Source organism: Falco naumanni, chromosome 4, assembly GCF_017639655.2.
Source record: "Falco naumanni isolate bFalNau1 chromosome 4, bFalNau1.pat, whole genome shotgun sequence".
NCBI classification, from domain to species: domain Eukaryota; kingdom Metazoa; phylum Chordata; class Aves; order Falconiformes; family Falconidae; genus Falco; species Falco naumanni.
In genome coordinates this window covers 5,685,882-5,699,803 of record NC_054057.1, presented here as the reverse complement: position 1 = coordinate 5,699,803, position 13,922 = coordinate 5,685,882, and the positions used below count along the sequence as shown (strand labels likewise).

At 36.1% G+C, this 13,922-nt stretch overlaps 1 protein-coding gene across 6 annotated transcripts in view; it reads right to left on the bottom strand.

The window, feature by feature from the left end:
- The window catches only part of NEK10 (NIMA related kinase 10), a 115,910-nt gene that overhangs the window by 85,570 nt on the left and 16,418 nt on the right, over window positions 1–13,922 (bottom strand). For 4 of the 6 annotated variants that reach the window (XR_005827290.1, XM_040589436.1, XM_040589434.1 and 1 more), the window contains exons 11-19: window positions 12,759–12,845; window positions 11,014–11,238; window positions 10,455–10,594; window positions 8,762–8,823; window positions 6,552–6,629; window positions 3,582–3,646; window positions 2,075–2,177; window positions 1,840–1,968; window positions 1,162–1,299 (exon numbers count right to left, since the gene is read on the bottom strand). Coding sequence is in view for 5 of the 6 variants with exons in the window: in XM_040589436.1 (XP_040445370.1) it covers window positions 1,162–1,299; window positions 1,840–1,968; window positions 2,075–2,177; window positions 3,582–3,646; window positions 6,552–6,629; window positions 8,762–8,823; window positions 10,455–10,594; window positions 11,014–11,238; window positions 12,759–12,845 (1,027 nt within the window). In the remaining variant the exon portion in view is untranslated. The remainder of the gene's footprint in view (window positions 1–1,161; window positions 1,300–1,839; window positions 1,969–2,074; window positions 2,178–3,581; window positions 3,647–6,551; window positions 6,630–8,761; window positions 8,824–10,454; window positions 10,595–11,013; window positions 11,239–12,758; window positions 12,846–13,922) is intronic. The other 2 variants (XM_040589433.1, XM_040589435.1) reach the window with 2 other exon arrangements.

Genomic DNA, 13,922 nt, shown 5'->3' with positions numbered 1-13,922 from the left:
GGAGGAAAATACAATGTGATTCCTATCCCCTCTCCTTTTAATAACTGAAAGAGAGTAAACGAAGTTTGAAGGGCTTTCTCAGCCTAAGAACACTACTGATCAGTCAGGTTTTTAATTTTCAGTTACAAAAAAGGTTTTCTTCTCACTGTATTTTAAACCCAAGTATGCATTAAATGACACAAAGACTCATCAGTTTTCTATTATAATCTTAATTTACAGAATCCCTGAAAAAAAGTTCAAATACTGCCAACACAGAAAGAATCTTTAGTAACAAGCATTTGCACTGCTGCTAACACTACAGTAAGAACAGTTTCAATATTGGCAACATTCAGGTAAAAGGGGTCAATATTGTACAGATCAGAGAAAAATAACAGCAGCTGGAAGCCCTGCTACCTAGAATCATAGAATCATTTAGGCTGGAAAAGACCTTTAAGATCATCAAGCCCAACCATAAACCTGCCACTGCCAAGTCCTACTATAACATGTCCCGAAGTGTCACATCTGCACATCTTTCAAACACCTCCAGTTATGGTGACTCAATCACTCCCCTGGGCAGCCTCTTCCAGGGCTTGACGACCCTGTCAGTGAAGAAATGTTTCCTACTACCAGATCTAAACCTACCCTGGCACAACTTGAAGCTGATTCCTCTCATCCTATCACTCGTTATCTGGGAAAAGAGACTGACACCCACCTCACCTACAACCTCCTTTCAGGTAGTTGTAGAGCACAATAAGGTCTCCCCTCAGCCTCCTTTTCTCCAGGCTAAACAATCCCAGTTCCCTCAGCCACTCCTCACGAGACGTGTTCTCTAGACCCTTCCCCAGCTCCGTTGCTGTTCTTTGGACATGCTCCAGAACCTCAGTGTCTTTCTTGTAGTGAGAGGCCCACAGCTGAACGCAGTATTTGAGATGCAGCCTCACCAGTGCTGAGTACAGGGGGACAATTTCTTCCCTTGTCCTGCTGGCCACACTATTTCTGATACTAGCCAGGGTGCTGTTGGCCTTCTTGGCCACTTGGGCACACTGCTGGCTCGTGTTCAGAGGGCTGCTGACCAGTGCCCCCAGGCCCTTTTCTGCAAGGTAGATTTCCACATGAGAACTCACAGTTAATAATGCTAACAGCAGAATGCGCACACATGAAACTGGAGTCCATGAGACCCACCTGCTCTTTGATGATGGTTAATTCAGAGACAATATTCTTTACACTGCTGTCTCTGTCTTTTTTGTCCTTTCCAAATGCTGGATTGTGTAAATTGACTTCTTTCATTGCCAGGAGATTTTGTCCATTATGCTTTCTAACCTATGAAAAAGACAAAACACTTTATATAGGATGGGGATAGAAAGGATATTATTATGGCTACCAGATTAGTAATCAGAGTCCAAACCTGTCTTGCAGAAGTTACAATAATAGCTTTTTCTGTGTATGATGTGATAAAAAACTGGAGCCCCACAATACAGGTTAGCAGTACACTGCTGAACTTGCCAGTCTTTGAAGTAACATTATCTGTGCCCAGTGTTGATTTTCAGATAAAGCATACTTTTATTTCTGGTTTTACACAGATTCATTAACATTTGCAATAGACAGAAATTATGTTTGTGGAAAAGAATTCAAATAAAGTAAAAGTAGGAAACCTGAGGGATACACTGTTCTATCTGATAAATACAAGAGGGGACAAACAAAGTCACAGCAAATACTAACAACAAGCCCAGATCCATAAAGGCCTTTTCACACCTGCATTCCCCTACTGAAAGTCAAAGAACAGTAGTGCCTACAAGAGGTATTAGACATCCTTCATGAATCTTCCCCTCAAACCTGTAAAATACCAAAAGTGAAGTTTACCTTATATACGCTTCCAAAAGCTCCACTGCCAAGGTGCTCTAAAATTGCGTAATTGCCTATATGTTTTGTAGGTGCCTTATTCTGATTCATGCTTTCAATACTTTCAGCAATTTGTTTCAATTCATCCTCCTGGTTATAAATTAAATGCCAAATAAATAAACATATTTCATGCCTTTCTTATGCTAAGAATTTGAAAAAAATACAGCTTCTCAAAGCTATGAAGATTTTCACTTACCTTTAATAAATTTAGCTTTGACACCAGCTTTTCATAAGCACTGATATCACGCACATAATGTCCAATATCAATGAAGATTTCAAATAAATCAGTAGGGAAAAGTCTACAAAGGTTTAAGTTTTGGTATATTTTAGAAACAGTGCACGCAATAGCTACTAATCCACAGCAGAGACTTTTCAATATTTATTACTACAACTTACTTTAGAACCTTCCAAATAATACATTGATTCTTTACAATCTATTCAGATATTAACCTTCTAACATTACATACGTAAGAGTTAAAAAACATTTGAAAAGTCAGACTTCAGCTTCCATTAGTTGGGTATTAATGCCATATAAATGCCAGTTCTCCAAACATGTATAAGCCTCTTTAAAGTCAACACCTCCCGAGTTTCCCGATTTTCCTATATTTTTCTTATAATACTTTATATTGTGCCTGTTATCACTTTATCTGAGGTCCTTCTCATAACGCATTAAGTGACAGGGTTAGTATTTGTCTGCATTTAAAGAATCATGACACAGGTCTTAGAATTTTTGACCACAAAGTCTAGTCTAAAAGATAAAAAGGACTGAGAAAAGCAAAAGCTAACAGACAGTAGGCAATATTTGATTAGTGACATGCCTAACTGAAGCTTTGTTTCTTTTTAAAGTTCTGGCACAAGTAAAAATACAGAAAATTAAGGCATCTAGAAAAATACGAAAGGCAGCACATTAGTTCAGATTTAGCACTTACTTTAAAAACTTGACACCAACCATGAACATTCATTACAGACTAGGGCCCTTTTAGTACAAAATCCACTTTTTAGAAGTAAAATAGCACTAAAGTTATATTTAGAATTCTAGTAATTTGATACAGAATAAAATCATACAGAAACAGTACTGACAGGCAGACCTCCTAGGCAGCATGATTACTATCCTAATCCCACAAATCAAACTGCTAGGTTTCACACAACCTTTATAGCTAACCTGGTGAAACTGTCACCTTACTAGAAAAAAATCTATAATTGATGAAAGACGTTATCTCCTTATTGATTCAAACCTTTCAGCAACACTCCTAAGTAAACCAGCTTGATGCAAAGTCATTCCCATGTGAAGGAGTGGAGGGCTCAGAGAAAAAATTTACTGCTCCCAGTTACTTGCTACTATCCGGGGCTGTAACTTGCATCTGCTAATCCTCAGGATAAAAGTATGGTTTATCTCCAACAGTATTAAATTTGTCCCTAACAATTTAAAACATTGATTCATGGGGGAGGAAGAAGCCCCTACAGAGCTAGTTTCTCTGGTATGCATACAACAGAAGTCCCCACACTGAATGTCTAAATCTTGTAGGCTGCCACTGATGCAATGCAGGAATGGCTATCTGTAGCTGTGGGAGAGGACAGAAATTGCTCATTACTATTTCTTCTTGTTGAAAATAAATGACATTTAAACACATGACTTTCTGATTGGAGTGACAGCTTCTGCAAGCTGTCCCAAAGGCGTTTCACAAAACATTTTGTTAACATACCTTTTAAAGATATGGCGATTTCTTTCCATACTGAAGAGAAATCTCAGGGCTCTGAAAGCATAGCACTACAGCAGGAAAAAAAACTTAATGAGACATTTATTTACACACAAATGGAAAAGCCACTGATAAACATCAAGTATTCCTCTTGACTTTACACACTGGTCAACTTTGTACTTAAATGACTAGACAGATTATGTTATTAACCTGATAATGAAGACAGTAAAAACATGTTAAGTTCCTTTTGTATTTTAAAAGTTGACAGGGCCATCTGAGGGGGAAAAAAAAGTAAGAAAAAAAAAGGTGCGTGACTATAGCTATAGCACACTGAGGAACATCTGAGTTTTAATCACCTTTTTTTTTTTTTTTTTTTTTTTTTTCAGATAGCTTAAGACTTGAGACCTGTTCTCTTCTCCAATGGTGAAAAAGGTAAATGTAATCAGTGGTTTTGTAATGATGCCATAAAAACAGCTTTTTGCAACTTCATGTAAAAAATGTCATGTGAAACACCGTAAGTTCTAACAGAAGACAAAAAAAAAAAATGAAAAAGAGAGAATGGTCAACATCATTTTTTTTAATGCTAGGTTCATTATATTTACAGAGATCTTTATGTACCTCAGTTTCTATCTTTATGTACCTCAATTTCTATCTGATCTCTACTGAAGAAAGCTTATTTTTACAACAGCTACTCTCAGGTAGCAGGCATGTATGCTTTTATGCAACTCATATTTAATTCTGTTTATCAAGAGCCAACAATATGGCACATATACGGCTGACAAAAGATGACTGTATAAAGTAAGCCAAGGGGAAATAAGGCACTGATATCTGAAACAATGCAAATAGTAAATGCTTTTTACATAATTAATAATTACTTTATTGCATCAGTGACTAAACCACTACTACAGTCCAGTATGGTACTTCCTACTTAGACAACAACAACAGTGTTTTAGTGATAACTGCATGTTATCCCCACGTTAAAAAAAAAAAAAAATATTTCAATATAAAGAAAATTCATTAAATGAAGGAAATAAAGGCCAAATGCTACTTTTGAGAGAAGCAGGATACTTGACATTTTAGTGAAAAGGAGCATATGTTAATGCTAAGAAGTGGTCTCTTTTACAATGTTTCTTTTTAGTCCAAAGTAAACTCTCCATCACAGAAGGATGGTGTGTTACCATGTCTAACATTCCACTGAGAATCAGTTACAACTTAGCTGTATAAAATAACCCAGATGAGCCATAGCTGCTACCTTGAAAGTTTTTCATTTTACAGACTATACATATATTTTGCTATAGAAAGTCCATCAATGAAGAGACATGACAATAAATTAGTAATGAGATAATAGATATTTTAAATTGAAATAATACTTGTCTTTCTGACATTAGTGTTGTGAGATTAATATTTAACATTTGTGATATGCTTCAGTTAAGGCATGATGATTTTTATGTATGGTACGTATGCAGAATAAATGATTGATATCACTGCCACCCTTGAAGTAATGGTGTAAGATCACTAAGGTAGTATGGTAGAATGAAGGTGAAAATTTATTTATTGAAAACACAGTCAATGAAGCAGTAAAGAAACCAGATCAGCATCGCAGGAATTCTAAGAAAAATGCCTATGAAATTCAAAAAGGGTATTCCAGTGGCTGCAACTGTATTGCATAGCAGTAACAATGATAAAAGCAATACAGATAGCAGTGTGAGAATCTGAACAAGGGTTCATAAAAAATATGCTTCTTATTGTTTGCCTCAAACAGATTTAGTTTTCATATGTGATCATTAAGTCCATTATTAATTCATATGGCTTCGTGTTTAACCCAACTACAGTTGCCTAGTATCTCCTGTGAGTTATTTCCAATGCATTCCGCTGGAATCTAAAATCTTGGTGGGCATAAATTAAGCTTCTTGCAGTTGTATGAGGCAACTGTACTGAGCATATGCTCCAGGTTTATCAGGCTCCATGTTAGTTTCATATACTTCCAGGAAGATTTTTATTTCTCTCATCCTTAAGCTGATTTTAACTGAAGCACACTATAAAACCTTGCTGCCGAAAAAAGGTACCTAATGCACTGAATCTGCACTCCAACCTTAATCTAGAAGAACTGCAATGAGAAAGATGATATTACAATAAATTATTTCTTGTTTTATGGAAATGCCTTCTCTCACTATCCAGGCATGTCTACCTGATTTGATAATCGAGTAGCTATGTAGCCATTTTAGAGCAGGGTTATACCAGAACAAAGACCAGGTGAGGGGCAGGATCCTGACTGCATTCACCTGTGCTAAGGACCTCCTCACACTTGCCCACATAAGTAACCTGCGCAGCAGCAGCGGGTTCATCCCTGAACCCCAAAGCACTACTCTCCTACAGCTTAGAGACGCCAACACTATTTCATAGATTCTGGAGAACAGCTACCAGATAATTGCTCTGATAACTTTTAGCCTAAGTTGACTGAAACCAGTATATTTATGGGGGTATTAACATGCAAAACCAAGAGCCATTCTATGCTTATTAGCTCTACATTTATCCTACATTTAGATTTGCTCTACTTCATGTGATGTTTTCCTGTATTTTAACAGCCACAGTAAGATGCTCCAGAAAAAAGCAGATATTAGTACAGTCTCAAATCTATAGTGAATTTCAATGAAGACTGAGGCACTAAAAAGAAGATGTGATGCTGGGCAGCCTGAAAAAGTGGAGGAAAGATTATCACAAGAAAAATATTCACTTTCCTTTACACTGTATGAGGTGTCAGAAACAAAGTAGATCAGAACAGAATACCAGAAATAGAGTCATTATTTAACTTTTAGTTCCTGAGCCGTTTGTTACTCCTCATTTTGTTCTGGTGGGGTTTTTTTCCCCCTTATAAGTAATATTTTTTTACTGCATTTTCAAATAAACTTCAAAATCATAAAAAATTCTTAAGACTGTTTGGGGCTTTCTATGCACAACGATAATAAAGGGACTTACCTGTAATAAATTAGCTTTTTCATCATTCCTTTCATTGTTTGGTAAAATCAGCTTGGCTATTGTATATATGCCATTTGCCTGGAAACAGAGAAAGATTAGCACTCCTTTGCACAGAAAACACAAATAAAATCCATTGTTCAGATAAATCAGAAGCTAATACCAACTGACAAATTCTTAACATCCTACTGCACACCTAAATTATAAGCTCAAATGACTTAAATGTACATATGAATTAAATCATTGTTATATTTAAACTGATACCACAAAGAGCTTGCAAACAGATACTAAAGCAATGCTTCAATCTCTAAAGGTGAAATGGCAGCAACAGATCCCCTGTCACCATGTGGCTATTATAAATTGTCAGGAATCAAAAATCCAATCACAATAAATATAAACTAGAGCAACACCAGAAGTGATAGCCTGAGAAGTATATCTGTGCCATCAGCAGTATTTTGTGAAAATCATACTGTGTTTCAGTTTCCATTTTTATGTAACCTAATGTATCCATCATATTGGTTTGATAGATGGACTCTGGTAGATTTAGTTCCACTACTGCTCCCAGTTACTTGACATGCTTCCTGTTGGAGACTACTCTCCAGCAGAGTTGCAGGGAGTATGTGCCAGTTCTGCAGAGGCTCTGCTGCAGTTCCTGACATGTTTTCTTAAACTGTTCATGAAGGTAGGGTTGAGATAAAGTCTTAGTCATAAACACATTCTGGCCTGCTAGCAGACTGGCTGCAGACTGCTACTGTTGAGACAAGGACACAGGATGGACAGGTAGAGGGCAGCTACAGCAGAATCAAATGGTTCTCAGCTGCCTGAACCAAGACTTTTACCACTGAATGAGATAAACCTTTAGAGGTCACTTAGATTGACTTTCTCAGCACATAACTGAAAGAGCTGCAAATCTTCTTCTGTCTGTTTTAAACCTGAGTTCCTTCATCTTGTTCACCAAGCAAATCTCAAAACTGTATCAGCACAGAGGAAGTAGGATTTAAAATGAAAGAGGCTGTTGTAGGGCGAAACTCCAGCTGAAATGAACATGCTTAAAGCTGTGTCCTGATCTGAAAGGGGAACATTAGCTGGTGTTTTAACAAAGGGAGAGGTCATGGTCCTTTAACAGGATGAGTGGGGGAAGAAGTCTGAAACACCTTTTCCCAGCCTACACATCATCCCATCAATTTTTAAGCAACTTACTGATAACCACAGTTATCATGCACTGCTAAAGTACTGCAGTACATTAGAACCATCCTATCATTTCCCAGGTCCTCCAAAAGTTACGCTGTTTTCAAAATATATCTAATTCAAATATGCGGTATTTTATTTTGATGAAACCAGAGTCAGCCTAAAATGTCTGCAGTTACATTGTTTGGATAAAAAGTTGTCTAAATCAGCATTGCTTATTGACCATTTTAGTGCTTAAGATGCATAAAAAGTAACTTCTTCTAGACTTACTTCCATTCCTTTCCTCTTAACCAATAGTTTTGAAACACACACAATTCTTTCCCAGTAAAATTTAACACTCTCTGTTCTCTCAGTCCCTCTAGAAATACCTCTGCTTGGGCTTTAAGCTAACTTGAAGGCTTTGATGACTGACTTAACATTCAAAGTATAAGAGCTGGCTACAGCTTTTAGCTGGTATTAATATCCTAAACATTTGTGTAGCTGACTGTGTCTGGAATTTTAAGAATGGTTTTCAGAAACATTGATTCTAGCTGATTTAAATATTACATTTAAAAATGCATTTTAGAAACACAATCCTGGGGATGGAATGCCAGGAAGTTATCTTAGAAATAACGAACTCTGAGGAAAAGAGAAAATTGTTTGTGAAAACAACAGCATGCCAGTATTAAGGTGTACAGAGTTTGTTTTAATAAACTTCATGAAATTCAGGTTCTGTATTTCTAAGTTAATGTCATGATTACTCTTATTTACGATCCTATTTTGAATATGGCAAGAGATGCCAACCAAAATGAACCTTGTCTGAATAAAGCAGTTTACATTCCGACAACTAGATACGTATGCTGATATTTTTGTGTCAATGTCTCTGTGTGTAAATGTATAAAGAAACAAACATGCTGAAATTATAGAAACACATATTTTCCAATCTCTTTCAAATGCATTTTGTTTTTTTAACTAAATGATGGTGACAAATAGGAACAATAAAGTAAAATTATAACGCCTTGTATAACTAAATAAAGTCTTCCTACCTGTACAACTTGGTAAGCATTAGTCTCATTGAGCACCAGTTCAGTAATTGCAGCACAACAAGCTAGAATCAAAATTCAGATGCAAACATTTAGGGTCAGATCCATAAATATATTCAGATAGCGTGGTGGGTTAACCTTAGCTAAGGACCATCCAGCTGCTCATTCACTTCCCCTCCCTAACAGGACAGAGGGAGAAAACAGGATGGAAAAACTCATAGGTCAGGACAGGGAGATTGCTCACCAACAGACTTGACTTTGGAAAAATTAATCTAATTTATTGCCAATTTAAATAAATTTGATAACAAAAATCCAAAGGCAAACAATCAAAACACACCTTCTCCCCACCTCAACCATTTTTTCACCCCAGACTCATCTTCACTCATTCCCTCCCAACTCCTCTGCCTGGATCTGGTAGATGAGGGTTACAGTCAGTACATGACAGTTCCACTCCGCAGCTCCTTTCTCCTCACACTTTTCCCCTGCTCCGGTGTGGGTCCTCTACACATGCTGCAGCATGAATACGTGCTCCACTGAGGTCTCTCTCACGGGCTGCAAGGGAATCTCTGCTCTGGTGCCTAAAGCACATTCTCCCTCTCCTTCTTCTCTGACCTTGCTGTTTGCACTGCTGTTTCTTACCCTGTGTTGTGGGGCTTTTTTCCCCTCTCCTCTGTTCAACTCAGCAGTTTTGCCTTTTCTTAACGGTGTTTTCACAGATGCACCACTGACTTTGCTGATGGGCATAGCTTTGGCCAGCACTGGATGATCTCTGTTGTGGAGCCAGCTGGAACCAGCTGTGTGCAGCACTGAGCAATCCCTTACACAGAGGCCACCCCTGCAGGCCCCCTGCTAAAAAACCACTGTACCTACACCCGATACAGAAGGCTAGAAATACAAGCAAGTATTCAGTCAGAACTAAAAAAGACCTCTGTAAGTTCAGTGCTTACTCTTTTGTAGGAGTCCTTAGGGAGGGCAGAAGTAACACAGAAATAAGCTCCATGCTGGCAATGCTTTTGGTACTGCAATTGATTTCACATTACCAGCTCTTCAGAGGTAACATTCATGATGAAGTATTCAAAAACACATATGTATTATGATACAGCTTTCAGGAAGATACTGTAAAGGCTCATGTAATCCTAGTAAGGATATTTTGCATTGTCCTTCTATAGTCACTGGAAAAAAAGACATGATCCTCCAGAAGGAGGATCAGAATGGATAGTCGATGTGTTACTGAGAAATCTCTAAAAGGGATTCTCTCCATAACTACTGAGGAATCCTTACCTGACTGATAGTCTTTAAAATAGCACTTTGAAAGAGTTCCATCATAATCAATTCATGATTGATCTACCATAGTAAATTTGAATAGAGGGGAAAATATGATCAAAGAAAAATAATCTCAGGCTAAAAGCAAAATTAAAAAAAAATACATGTATGTTTGAGAAATTTTTACACGTGGAAGAAATGTGTATGATTCCCATGTACTTAACACTTTATCCTTTGCTTCTTTCTGAAAAAAAGTGTGCTTTTTGAAAATATGTGCTGGTATTGCACATTTAGAAATAAACACAGTTGATTCAGTATTCCTACTCCCTAAAGCAGGTATAAAAATTCACAATTTCAGTCTGGAAATATTTTTAATCCTTTTAATGCAAGTGTAAGTAAACACATAACAGAGGATTAGGTCTTATTAACCTACCTGCTTGAAGTGAAAAAGTGTTTTCTTGCATCTCATCAGGACTCAAACCATCTGACAAATGAAGACAATGGATTCTCCCTGCTGCATTTGCACTAGATAAACTTCCAACTGAAGACCGATCAGAAACAAGAATTCTTTCCCTGGGGGCAGGGGGGAGTTGGAATTGCAGTGTAAAAAAATAGCTTAACATATCTTTGTTAACCATTTCTGAAATTTTGAAAAAGCAAACAAGCCTTTAAACAGAAAATTCCTTTCCCATGTTCATCAATTATATTCACAATTCTAGCTCACTGAATATGTGTCTGATTAACAGGGAAACTAAGCAGACAGTAATGACATATTTATTCATTAGTTTATACACTGAAAAAATGAAATATGCATTGCTGGAAAAAAAATACTTATTCATTATGTTCTAAATAGCCTTTCAATTTCTGCAGACATCACATACAGCTGAACAAAACCAAAGATGCTATTTAATAAAACAGGGCTTGATCAAATACATTTTAAAATATGAAACAGTCTCATATAATTGCCACAATCTTGAGGACCAAAAACCTACCCTTGTAATATATGAAGGAGCTGCTTGATTCCACCCCAAATCCGGATTTCCACACTAGTGTCAGGATCTTCACAAACCTGTACCAGAATCCAAACTATACTCCATAGAAGTTTGATATGATCAGAATGGAGCAAACTGAGCAAGACTGGAACTCCTTCATACATTTTTACTTGCTCTTTAACTTGTGACTCCGCACAGAGGAGACGTAGCAACTCTGCTGTGACCCTAAAAAAAAAATTCAGCAAGAAATTTTAATAATAACTCCATCATTACTTTCTATTGTCAGTTAGCAAAGGGGAAAAAACACAGCAAACATTTAAGAACAAGCAGAGATGTCCTATAAAAAAAAGAAGTTAAAGGAAATTGCTTAAAGTCACTGTAAACTGGTTAAAGTCATCATTTAAAAAAAGAAAAAAAAAATGGAAAAGAAGGAGGAGATGCACATTCTTACAAGGGATGAAATTATAACTACATTGAGTTTCACTGCCAGTATAGGCAGCCAAGCATTCGCAGCCAGGATGGAGGTGGCCATAGGGACTGCAGTCATCTGTGGTACCACTTTCTTTTTAATGGCATTAGTACTACAAGTAGTACTGACTGCACGAACTGGTAAATCCCATCTGTGGAATTAGAGTAATTCCACAAATAATAGTGATTCTTCTCTAGTATTGTTTGAATATTATGTTTAAAATGAGTTTGGATATATCATTTAAAAGGTTTATACAAGATAATAATTGAATGAAGACAATAAAGATAATAAAAGAATGAAGACAATAACTTCACCCCAATTAAGGTGGACTTTCCATAGAAAATACAACTAGGGATTTCCATTTCTACTTGAAGAAAAAAAGCTGCACATGTTTCATGAAACATATGAATTCAGACTCCTATCTGAATTTAATACTATTCTTAACTAGCACTGATCTTCATCAGCTTCCTGTCTACATTCAAATTCCAGTTTTTATAACAAACTTTGGTTTACGGATAATCAAAATAATTTTAAATCCAGAAACTAAACACAAATTTTTGGTATATTCAATTTCTTTATCTTTAGTTATACATAAAGTAATTTACATGTGTGAAATAATTAAACATGACATTTTAAAAAAAATCTCTTCAGTATTTAAAATGCAATAGGAAAAATGACATAATATCAAATTTAAGAATCTTTTGGTTTCTTACTGAAATGCAGATATACTATGCTTATGTAGGAGTTTTAGCTGAGATGAAAGGACATTTAAAGAACTGAAGGAACCTTTACGATTTTCTTATTGAAGGGATGTGGGGTCTGACCCAGCCTCTGGCATAAACTACAACAGTTGTATATCTTGCAGTTTTTTACTCGTTTATTTTGGGCATCCCAGGAACTGCCAGAGTTCAGTGTGTTCTCCATCTAACCACTCAAGTCTGCCAGGAACAAAGAGGAGATGCACCAAGAAAAGCAATTGCTATCACTTTCATACAATCCAATTGCAATGTTACCGTAACAGATACCACTGTTACGTAACATTGCAATTTATTTGCATTGCACTATAGGCCATCAGTGAAGATAGAAGAATAGCTTACAACAAAACTAGTAGAAAAGATTTTGCTCTGTCAGTATCTGACTGAAAATACATAGGCGTCAGAACTTTACTTCAAGTATATAAAGTGGTACATTATCTATTTCCTCTAAATAAAACACATCCCTAAATGAAAAAGTCAAAATATATTTTAACACAATTGATCTACAAGCAAAGTCTCACCTTTTAGAAAGCAAATCGTATTCATGTAATATCACCAGCAAGTTCTCAACAATGGTGAGTTCACTTATCTTCTCCCTACATTCTGGACTACAAATTGATTATTCCTGGCATTTATATCAAGTTAAATTATATGAAAAAACCACATTGCTCTTTAGCCTCCCTCCTTACACATTTGACCAATTATTTTCTTCTCAAATCTTAAGTAATAATATCATGTTGTGCACACAAATATTTAAAGCCACAAAAATATGCTGGGTCAAGAGTGACAGTGCAACAATTTCCAATTTTCCCATTACAAAAAAAAAGTAAACATGAATAAGAGTGACAGTGCAACAATTTCCAATTTTCCCATTACAAAAAAAAAGTAAACATGAATACATAAAAGTAAATACACAAATTATTTAATTTGTTTCTTACTAGAAATTAAGCAAATTAGGTACATTTTTAGAATGAACCACGATTTCCATATTTGTAACATACTCCACTTTCTTGCCCAGTCCAAATGTAAGACACTTAATTCTGTGAAAAAAGTTAAATGGAAGTTGAAAATATATGTATAATATCATTTAAATTAATACTGATATTAAAAAAAAAAAAACTGAAATAGAATGAAAGAAATTTGGGAAAAGCGAAAATTCAGAAAAATCTTAGTAAATAAATCTCTACTGATCTCAAGGAATCATATCTATTCTCTTCAGTTTTGTAATTTTCCTTAGAGTTTTTCATTTAATTGTTATACAAGTCTGGAAGTCAGCAACAATAATGTAGAAGCAGTAGCTTTTCTTCTATAAAACTATCAAGGATGAAAAATATTGTCTTTTCCTTTTTTCCCCCCTCCACACCAGGGAAAAAGTCTTGTTTTTATTTAAAACTGTCATTAGCGAAGAGAAGATACATATGAATGGATTTGAGTGTATGCATTCACTATTTACTACACTGAACGATATTCTTACTGGTTATTGTGAGGCACTGTCACATTAAGCTCAGCACAAAAGGCTTTTATATGCAGGAAGCCAGTAAGAATTCCAGAAGCCTGCACTGCACAGGGATTGCAAAGAGACGTTCTATGACTCTAGTCCTGCAAAGTTCTTCACATGAGCAAGAACTCTGCTGCAAGGACTAAAGTTTCTACTTAGTTTCTACTGCTTCAACATAAAATTAAGC